The sequence below is a fragment of the Ricinus communis genome, chromosome 3 (assembly GCF_019578655.1).
Source record: "Ricinus communis isolate WT05 ecotype wild-type chromosome 3, ASM1957865v1, whole genome shotgun sequence".
In the NCBI taxonomy this organism is placed as follows: Eukaryota; Viridiplantae; Streptophyta; class Magnoliopsida; order Malpighiales; family Euphorbiaceae; genus Ricinus; species Ricinus communis.
This window is the reverse complement of record NC_063258.1, coordinates 12672184-12682952: the sequence shown is the minus strand read 5'-3', so window position 1 is coordinate 12682952 and position 10769 is coordinate 12672184. Positions and strand designations below refer to the sequence as shown.

General features: G+C 34.6%; 3 protein-coding genes and 1 pseudogene across 6 annotated transcripts; all 4 read left to right on the top strand.

Annotated features, from left to right (window-relative positions):
• The first annotated feature begins 1494 nt into the window (after positions 1-1494).
• Positions 1495-5566, top strand: LOC8280158 (B3 domain-containing protein Os01g0234100-like). 4 transcript variants are annotated; one of them, XR_007215015.1, is made up of 5 exons: positions 1495-2722; positions 2839-2985; positions 3308-3370; positions 5137-5285; positions 5373-5566. XR_007215015.1 is itself a non-coding variant. In XM_048371607.1 (5 exons), the coding sequence occupies exons 2-4, from the start codon at positions 2431-2433 to the stop codon at positions 3337-3339; spliced, it is 471 nt and encodes a 156-aa protein (XP_048227564.1). In that variant the 5' UTR covers positions 1495-1912; positions 2042-2430; the 3' UTR covers positions 3340-3370; positions 5137-5566. The 4 variants fall into 4 exon arrangements, 3 of the variants coding, with proteins under 3 accessions (XP_048227564.1, XP_048227563.1, XP_048227565.1); XM_048371607.1 differs by having other exon boundaries at positions 1495-1912; positions 2042-2722; positions 5137-5566; XM_048371606.1 differs by having other exon boundaries at positions 5137-5566.
• Positions 4472-5625, top strand: LOC125369542 (B3 domain-containing protein At3g18960-like). Its single transcript, XM_048372314.1, has 2 exons — positions 4472-4513; positions 5137-5625. The coding sequence occupies exons 1-2, from the start codon at positions 4472-4474 to the stop codon at positions 5623-5625; spliced, it is 531 nt and encodes a 176-aa protein (XP_048228271.1).
• Positions 5626-5683: 58 nt separating this feature from the next.
• LOC107261092 (B3 domain-containing protein Os03g0212300-like) lies at positions 5684-6960 on the top strand. Its single transcript, XM_048372313.1, has 4 exons — positions 5684-5825; positions 5912-6122; positions 6295-6446; positions 6625-6960. Exons 1-4 carry the CDS (start codon positions 5781-5783, stop codon positions 6871-6873), a joined length of 657 nt encoding a protein of 218 aa, XP_048228270.1. The 5' UTR covers positions 5684-5780; the 3' UTR covers positions 6874-6960.
• A 1099-nt stretch (positions 6961-8059) lies between these two features.
• LOC125369541 lies at positions 8060-10490 on the top strand (annotated as a pseudogene).
• The last annotated feature ends 279 nt before the right edge of the window (positions 10491-10769 follow it).

Here is a 10769-nt window from a genome sequence, read left to right as displayed (position 1 = left end):
GTTGTGTGTGAGAATTATTTTATTCAAGCATGACATGACACGTTTATTTTTGCATGACTTAGTATTTATTTCAAATTAAATAAATGTATTATTGAAGTGATTGCAACTATTTTTAGATTTATGATTTTAACTCACTCTCGAGACTGACAGTCTCAATTTTACTGTTTTTCAGATCCGTGATTGTTAGTCTTTCCGCGGCTCTTATCTAGTAACCCGACTCTTTCATCATCGGGTGATGTATTTGATTTGGTATGTTAATTTGTAAAATCTTAGATTCTCCGCAGTAGAAATAATATATATATATATATATTTAAGTCAGTGAGTGTCAGCTTACTACGGGATTCGGTGGCCTTACGTCTGTCCATTCCCTAGTGCCGATCACGGGCCCACAGATGGGGTCGTGACAAAGTTGGTATCAGAGCTTAGGTTTAGATTTTTTTCGACCTAGGTTAAGATTCCTGGTACTGTGGAGCTAGGATCAAGTCTGTCATGTTGTTTTCATTGACTCAAGTGTCTCAGTTTTCACTGTTAAATCATTTTTTTCTCATGAACTTGTCTTTGATATTGTGTTAAGGATGAGCGTTGTAGCGATAACAAGATCTGAAGCACGGTAGACTCGTGCTGTTTTCTTCAAGTGATAAGTGCAGTCCGGACTTGGATGTTTCGATTGTTGTTTCGATGGTGGGTACCACAGTCAGAACTAGTGCAGAGTGTGGTTGCAGTCATGTCATGAACTACCTCGTAATCGCATCAGGCATCATCTTAATGAGTAGCGCTGAAGTTAGTGCGTGGAAAGTCGAGCAGAGGTCAAAGCATTTATGGTTGACTTTTGTGTAACAGAGCAAATACCATAAATAAAGACAATATGTTGATAGTGGTAATAGAGCTGACGGCGTAGGCAATTAATGCCCGGACTTCAATTTTGACCACAAAGATAATAGAGGGTAAGAATCTTTACTGCAGGACTCAGGAATTGCTTAACACACCAAAACCTTGAAACCCTTTTCTTGTCAAGTTGTATACAAGATCAACTTTTTATGATAAAGAGATCTATCAGAGTAAGGTCGTTAAAATATTGGCTATTTCCTCTCAAAGAGACAGCGATCACTTGTTGTTTAAGGCAACTAGACCACATTTTTTCAAGATCGTTCTGAATGATGTTATTCGTGACAAGAAGCTTGTAAGCCTTCTCTTTCTAATTTCCTTCATCTTACTATAATATCAAGAATTGAACTTCTTTTTTTCCATTTAATTTTTATAGAAAAATAATAGAATATCAAGAATTCACCTTTTTCCTTCAAAGAAAGAATTTGTATCCTATATTCATAGAATTTTCTAGGTTTAATTTCTTTAGGGTTAATTTTTTTATGTTCCAGGCTGGAATTTGGATGATTATCATGTTCTGTAATTTTATATAAATGACTACTGAATTTGATGCTCTTTAATATCATTGATTACCTAGGAAGTTTGTGAGAAAGTATGGAGATATTTTGCCAAATACGTAGTACTGAAAGTACCTAGTGGTGACATATGGAGAATAGAGTTGATAAAGTGTAATGGTGAAATTTGGTTACAAAAGGGTTGGCAAGAATTATGGAGTTTTAGTCTTTACCTTTTGGATTTTTCCTTGTTTTTCAATATGATCAGAGAAATTGCCATTTCAATGTAATTATTCTTGACACTAGTGCTTCAGAGATAGATTATCCATGTAGAAACAATGGTGAAAATGAGGTCCCTATTGATCTTGAGGAAGAATTTCTAGAGCCAAGAGTTGAACAAGTTGAAAAAAATGCCTTTGTCGAAATCTTGAATGCTTTTTCATCAAGCTGGGAAAGGAAAGAGAAATCACCGGTATCATCAGGCCAGCCACTGAAGAAGAAAAAGCTAGAAAATCCCACAAGACAATATGAAGGTAAATAATGGTCATTTATGTTTTTTTTTTTTTGGGCGGGGGTTCAGATAAAGAGTTCTTCAGGTTGTACTGATTTATTTCTGTCTAGTGTTTGTTCTCATTCTTAACTGGCGGGCTTAAATACTGCAGCTAATACTGGTAATGGAGGCATGAGTGTAGTAGTTGCAAAGACGCAACAATTGAGTAGTGATCAGAAAGCTTATCTGCTTAAGAGAGCAAGGGCTGCTTTCAATTCTAAAAATCCCGCTTTCACGGTCACACTACAGCCTCCAAGTTTTTTTTTTTTTTTTTAATAATAAATAACGTGGAGTCCACCATGTGGAGGGACCGCCAACACTAGAGTCATCATATATTCATCCGGGATATTAATTGGTAAGTAATGATTTAATTCAGATTTTGAAACATCAGTAGACTGTGATAATCATTTCTTTCATCTTTTCAATTTATCTTTATGGCTTTTCTGATTCTTTCTTCTATTTTATTGTTATTATTTTTAATCCTTTCGTTTCTCTTTGTAAATGCTTGCTCAGGGTATACCAGCTGGCTTTGTCAATCAACATGTCGATAAAAAGTACAGTGATGTCATCCTCAAAGCTATGGATGGGAGGAGTTGGCCTGTCAAGTGCTATAAATCGAAAACAAATGGAAGAACAACTGCAAAACTCTATAATGGATGGAAGAAATTCGCACAGGAAAATAGTTTGGAAGTTGGTGATGTTTGTGCTTTTGAGCTGGTCACTAGCAAAGAAACTACATTTAGAGTTGTCAAATTCCGCAATGGGAAAGATGCAAGTAGCAGCCCATCATTCGGTCAGTTGTGATTTACAAATGCAATGGTTAATTTAATCTTGGTTTGTCCAGGGATGAACCCAGATCTTACCAAAATGCTCAAGGAAAACAGAACATAATGTGTCTTCTTTATGCAGGTAACAGCGAGGAATTGAATCATGAAAAACAGAATGCGACCGGTAAGAAGATAATTAAAGGGACTTATGATGAAGCTGCAAACAAACTTACAGAAAACATTCTTCAAAGTGGTCATCAAATGAGGCTATCTGAAGCGTTTCCCTCTGGTAAGATTGTAGACACTTTAAGAAATAAATGAGTTCATAACTGAAAAGCATTACTAAAACTATTACAAAAAATAGCTAAAAATTAAATGCAATGATCTGTTACTAATTTCTAGTCTTAAATAAAATTATGTTAGATTCAGTCATCAGAATAGATCAAATATTGATGATTGAGATGCACATGTCTGGTTATGTTACCATGCACCATTTTCACTTGCCAAGGTGGGGAAGAACTTAAAGTTCCTCTTATCAATTTCTGAATTCGGCATCATTTTGATTGCCCCAAAAAACATATTGATGGTTTTTAAACTTCTTCTTTGTGCAGCATGTACCACTGAGTTTTATGGCAAAATGTAGCAATCAAAGCACAACGAAGGTAACGTTACAGGTAAAAACAGACAGTGGAATGTGAAACTTATCAGTTATGCCTCTAGAGGTATATTATCAGCCGGATGGCCTGCATTTGCACATAACAATGTACAAGCAGGTGATGTTTCCATCTTTGAGCTGATTAATGCCGCAAAAGGTCTCGATTTTGAGGAGACATGGTAACTAATCGATTGTTGGTACTAGTTCCGTATCATTTTTTGGGATGGTATTTTTCTAGTAGTACAACTTGGATTTAAAGGGAAATGGCTGAATAGGATCTCCTGTGTATATTCAAGAAACTATGTTTTACGGGTTGTTGCATTTTATTTGCTTCCCCTCTTAACATCAAACCCCACCACATAATACATACTTACCTAAAACTTGACTTGAGGCATCGAATTTGGCTTCCAAAAATACCACTGCATGAAAAGCACCAAGATTTTTCTCTTACCTTTTCTCGTCTGCAGAACGACTTTGATGATCTGATTGGTTCTATTTCAGCTTAGTCTTTGGCCAATCTTAAACAGCTATGTCCTGTCCTGTGAAGCTTATAAGAGAGTTTTAGATAAAAACTTGGAACAAAACCAGCTTTGATTGTTCCACTTATTTCAATTGCTACTTGGTTATATGTTGCTCTTGCAAATTGTTAATACTTCCATAAACCCTTTTAATTTTTCTCTCTAAGCATCTAAAACACAGTGTTTCATCTTCTGACAATGAGTTAAAATTAACTGAACCATAGAAATCTAGAAGAAGTCGTGTTCTTCTTCTCTCTTGTTGCGAATAGCAGAAAGGGAAAAATGGGTTCAAAAGGCGAAATCTTGTCACTGTACCGTTCACTTATATAATCAGTTCAATAATTTTATGACTACAATACAAAGCGCTGCACTGGCGGTGCTTTCTCTGAAGGCAAAATTGATAGACCAGATTGATAATTTCCAAAGCCAATGATATAATCGAAAAGATAAATAAAGTTTGGAGATAAGTGGTTTCCAATGTTAGGATAATTTGATTAACTAAGAACTAGGATACCCGAAACTAGATTGTAATTTGAAAAAAAAAACAAACTAGCACTGTTAAATAATAAAAATTCAAAATGTGATTAGGAAAATGAGTAGCAATGGCAAAACCTCCACATGCAGGTCTTTCTTCAACTGAGAGGGCATTGCATTAGGCTGCTCCATTAAATGGGTGTACAATTTACGATCAAAGTTGCATTCACCTGTCTCTGCCTGTTCAAATTCATTATCACATTTAAGCTACCCTTCTGCCCCTCCGGCTACTTCACATGCTTCCATTTACATGTTATAAATAAACTGTGCTGTGGTCTCCCTCCCGAGGATAAAACACAACAAGAAGAAACTTTGTTAACTGGAAATTTTCAATAGAAAGCTGCCATTCTAGAATGGAATCTTGTCCCAGAAGAGACAATAGGCGCTTGATGTTTAAGCCACCAAAACCACATTTTTTCAAGATAATTTTTGATGATGACATTCATAATGGAAAACTAGCAAGTATTCTTATTTTTCTGTTCATATATATGTTTCTTATATAATATCGTATGCATGGATACACAAAAAAGTTCTGTCCACTACTCTTCCTACTTTTAGCTATCTCTCTGTCTCTCTTTTTCTTCTTATCATAAATTATTTTCGTTATCACTTCAAATATGTAGACCTTATGAAAACAGCATTTTCCTGGGTTAGATTTCTTTAGAGAAACAGAATTTATCTAATTTTATTTTGGATATTTTCTTGTACAAAGGACTTATTTTATATCTAACAGGGTATTCCAAAAAGATTCATCAGAAGCTATGAGAATGGTCTATCAAATCCGGTTATCCTGAAAGTTCCTAGTAGTGCAAAATGGCAAGTAGAGCTTGTCGAACATGATGGTATAGTTTGGTTGCAAAATGGCTGGCAAGAATTTCAGAAGTATTACTCCCTAGCCTTTGAATCTTTCCTAGTTTTTGAATATAATGAAGGAGATTCTGATTTCAATGTAACCATATTTAACAAAAGTACTACAGAAATAGACTATCCAGTCAATATTATCAATGGAGATACTGATGTAGATCTTGAACAAACTGAAAGTGATGCTTCTGTTGAAATCTTGAGTCACTTCTCACCATATCGGGAAACAAGAAATAAATCACCATTGCTATTCTCTCCACCTACTAAGAAGATGAAGCTAGAGAATTCTACAGGACAAGAAGGTATTAAATTTCTTCCTGAAAGAAATTTACAAACAGCTTTTTCTCGTATTACTTACTAGATGACTGAATTTTGCAGAAAAGAAAGGAGGAATTTTTTGTCAGAAACAGATACTAGATGAGGTCCTGGACAGAATAAAACCATTAACTGCTGAGGAAAAGGCTCAAGCACTTGATAAAGCAACAACTAATTTTAAATCTAAAAAATCCATTCTTTATGATTGCAATGCAGCCATCATATGTTCATCCTGCATATAAACTGGTAAGTGTTAAATCTGGAATTATTTGTTTTAAATAATTTTTGTAGGCTTGTAACTGTTTCTTTTTTATTTTTAATGGTTTGTATAGACTATACCAGCAAGCTTTGCCAAGAAATATTTTGAGAAGAAACGCGATAATGCCTTACTACGTACTGTGGATGGCAAGACCTGGTCTGTTGTGTACAATTATGATTTGAGCAATGGAAAGGTAACAGCCCAAATTGGTCATGGCTGGAAAGAATTTGCACATGAAAATCATTTAAAAGTTGGTGATGTTTGTGTATTTGAACTGATAAACTGCTAAAATCACAATGGAAGTTGTCATTTTTCGACATATCAGAGTTGCAAAGATCAATCCATCACTTGATTAGTAACTATTCATGAATCCAACGGTTAATTTCAATTCCGTTTTCTAATTATAATGTGATTCAGAAAACAGAACTTACCCTGCTTTTGGTTGGTGTGATGCAGTGAAAGAGGAAAAATACTCTAACAGGAAGTCGATGCAAAGGCATTCATGTTCAAAGGTTCCTGAAGCTGTTGTAGCAGCCAACAAAGTTACCTCTTTGAATCCTTTCTTCAAAGTAAATATTCGATCAAGCCATGTGGAGCATGGCTCTTTGGTAGAGACTTGAACCTTATTCATGCATGATAGATTTGCAAAGTTACTGTTTGTAGAAGTTTTATAAATCTTGAAGAGAAAAAATATTACGTTAGATTTGAAACATAAAAGCAGATGATTAACTTTCTCTTCTTCCGTGAGATTTTGCTGGACCTGCCGATATTCAAATCCTTGTGCAGACTGTACCTGTGGAATTCGTCTGGATGTATGCCAAGAAGAGCATTGAAAATGTAACATTACAAGTTGCAAGTAGACAGTGGACTGTGAAATTACTAATCTACCGGTCTCCTCATCAAGGTTGCTTTTCTGCAGGATGGTCGTCATTTGCAAAGGAAAATTCTATACAAGTAGGGGATGCTTGCATCTTTGAGTTCGTTAACAGTGAAACCATGTTGCTAAAAGTCTCTATTCTCAGAAATGTTAAGTAACATTCCGTGTCGGAAATGAAACATTCCGGAGGAATTCTTAGATAAATTTGGTCTATGAAACTATAAATTAAATTAAATATTGATAATGCAAATAAACTAACTAATATAAATACAATACTTGATAAATAATATTATATTTCATTATTTATTTTTATTTTATTTACGGACTAAATTTACCTGAGAATTTCTCAATATTTTATAATTTTTTTAATATGTTGAGGTGTTTACTTCTTTTGCAATTCATGGGTTGTTCGATGGAAGTTTTTATAGGAAATTACTAACTTTTCTAATCCTCAACTCTATGCTTTTCGAGTTTATGCACATGTCTAGTAAATTTAAAACCTTGTTTCTTTTATTTTGAAAAGCAAAAATGAAATCAATCTAAACAAATGGCCGGGTTTTGAATTTGGTAGAATATATAAGATATATAGCGTTCACTTTATTTTTTAGACAGTATACATTGAACATAAGTATTTTAATACACCAAGAAATCTCAGTTGAAGTTAAAATTAGCAATTTTAGTTCAAAGTTTTACTTTAATATACATTTTGGAGTTCAAAGGTTTACTCCAATATACAATTTGGTCACACGAAAAAAAAAAAAGGATTGCTACCTGTAAGCAGTTAATTAAAGGGACCTGTAATGAAGGTGCAAATAACCTTACCTCACCAAGTCCATTCTTCAAAGTGGTCATCAAGTCGGGCCATCTAAAGCGGTTCCCTCTGGTAAGGTTCTTGAACAACATTTGTAGACATTTAAAAGAAGGAAAAGAAAAAAAATTAAAGAAAGTTCAGAACTGAAATGTATCACTAGAACTATTACCAACCATAGAAGGAAATTAAATGCAACCACAGAAATGCTATTGCATTGAGAGCAAATATAGAAACATCAAAATTGAATCAAATACTGATAATTGAGAGACATATATGTCTAGTTATGGTACCATGTCACTTGCCAGGATGGGGAAGAACTTAAAGTTTCCCTCATCAGTTTCTGAATTGGGCATTTACCACTAGAGTTTATGGCAAAATGTAACAAGCAAAGCACACAGAGTGTGATGTTATATTAATCAGCTATGCATCTCGAGGTGTATTGTCAGCTGGATGGCTTGTACTATCTACTCAAAAAGAGCGAAAGGATATGTTAAATCTGATTACAAAAATGAGTGACAATGGCTAAACTCTAAATGGAGGTCCGTCTTCAACTGAGAGGGCAGTGGGCTGCTCCATTAAATGGGTGTACGAATTACAACCAAAGTTGTGACTGTTTAGTGAATCAATGCTTTAACAGGTCGACAAAATTGCATTCAATACTGATTTGCAAAAGAAATAAAAATATTAAATAGATTACTAATAATGGGATCAATTAGTTCTATTTGTAGCCTGATTTGATCCAGTTTCCATAACTTATTACCTTTTTCTACCCGTTCATTTATCACATCATAAAGACTGCTCTGCTCATCCACCTACCATTTTATGGTCTTCCCCCCAAGGACAAAAGCAACAAGAAGAAGCTAACTTTGTTATGTTAACAGGAAAATCCCTTTAAAAAGCTACAAGCTGGTTCATAGAAACTTATCATTCGAAAAGGGATTTTTGTCCCAAAAGCGACAAGGAATCCTTGATGTCTAAGGGGAAAAAACACATTTTTTCAAGTTTATTCTCGATGGTAACATTCGTGATGGAAAGCTTGTAAGTGCTCTTCTCTGCCTAGTCTCTACTCATATGTTTCTTATATAATATCCTCCATAACTCTTCTTGCTCTTTAGCCATCTCTCTCGTATATAGAGCCATTCCACTATGAAAACAACATTTTCCTGGGTTAGATTTCTTTGGAAAATGAAATTTTGTACTTCTATTTTGGAAATTTTCTGGTCCAAGTTTTTTAATGATTTCATATGCATCAGTATTTTCCAAGAAGATTCATCAGAAACTATGGAAATGATTTATCAAGTCCGGTAATCCTGAAAGTTTGTAGTGGTGCAAAATGAGAAGTAGAGCTTGTCAAACATGATGGTGAAATTTGGTTACAAAATGGCTGGAAAGAATTTCAGAAGTATTACTCCCTAGCTAATGGATCCTTCTTAGTTTTCGAATACGATCAAGGAAATTGCGACTTCAATGTAATCATATTTGACAAAAGTGCTACAGAAATAGACTATCCAGTCAGTATCATCAATGGAGATACTGATTATGAGCCTAATCCTGAAAAAGCTGAAAGTAATGTTTCTGTTGAAATCTTGACTCACTTCTCACCGTCTCCGAAAACAAGAAAGAAATCACCACTACCATTCTCTTTCTCTCCACCTAATAAGAAGATAAAGCTCGAGAATTCTACAGGACAAATTGAAGGTATTCAACTTCTTCGTAACAAAAATTCTTGAACTTCTATTTTCTTGATACTTACTAGAGGACTGGTATTTCAGCAAGGAAAGGAGGCGTCTCTTGTCAGAAGCAGACGTAGGATGAGGTTGTGGACAGAATAAAACCATTAACTGCTGGGGAAAAGGCTAAAGCACTTGATAAAGCAACAATTAATTTTAAATCTAAAAATCCATTCTTCATGATTGCAATGCAGCCATCATATGTTCATCTTACATATCAAGTAGTAAGCGTTCGATCTGGAACTAATTATTATAATTTTTTTTTAGGATCATAATTTGTTTCTTCTTTTCTTTTTAATTGTTTGTGTAGGCTATACCAGCAAGCTTTGTCAAGAAATATTTTAACAAGCAATGTGATAATGTCATCCTGAGTACAGTGGATGGAAAGACCTGGTCTGTTGTGTACAATTATGATGTGACCAATAGAAAACCAAGAGCTAGAATGAGTCATGGTTGGAAAGAATTTGCGCATGAAAATCACTTACAAATTGGTGATGTTTGTGTCTTTGAACTAATAAATCGGGCTAAAACCACATTGAAAGTTTTCATTTTTCGATGTATTAAAGATGAAAAGATCAATCCATCACCCGGTCAGTTACTATTTATGAATTCAATGGTTAATTTCATTTTCATTTCGGATTATAATGTGATTCAGAAATGAAGTTACCCTATTTTAAGTTGGTGGGATGCAGGAAATAGCAAGCAATTGAAACAGGAAAAGAGTTCTGGGAACAGGAAATTTATGCAAAGGCATTCATGTTTAGAAGTTCTTGAAGCTGCCAACAAATTTACCTCATTGAATCCATTCTTCAAAGTCAAACTGCGAGCAAGCCATCTGGAGCACGGCTGTTTGGTAGGGTCTTGAGCCATATTCATGCATGATAGAATGTCAAGATATCTCACATATGACCATGTTTGTAGAAATTTTATAAATCTTTATTAAAAAGGATTTTAGATTCGAAACACAAAAGAGATGATCAATTTTCTCTTCTGCCATTAGCATATTATTGTATTGTACATGTAAAAGTGAGATTTCACTTGACCTGATTTTTAAATAACTTATGCAGAATCTACCGAAAGGGTTTGTCATTAAACATACCAAGAAAAGCATATCAAATATAATCTTATAGGCTGAAGGGAGAGAGTGGCCTGTGAAATTAATCTTCGACCATTCTCATCGAGGTTGGTTTTCTGCAGGGTGGACTTCATTCGCAAAGGAGAATTCTCTGCAAGTAGGAGATGTTTGCATCTTTGAGTTGGTTAATAGTAAAATTCTGTTGCTAAAAGTCTCAATTTTCAGAAATGTCGAATAGCTCAATCTTATCCCCATCTTAGATTTCATAATTGTTTGGGGATGAAATCAGACTTTCTGTAGGTGCTATTTACTTCTTTTGGGACTTTTGGGAATTGAGTACCAAAATTAATTTATAACTTGATGGATAGCATAATTGTCCATAAAATTATGAGTCAAGTTCTGAATATGTTGTTCAGAAATATGGTTAATATAGCTACG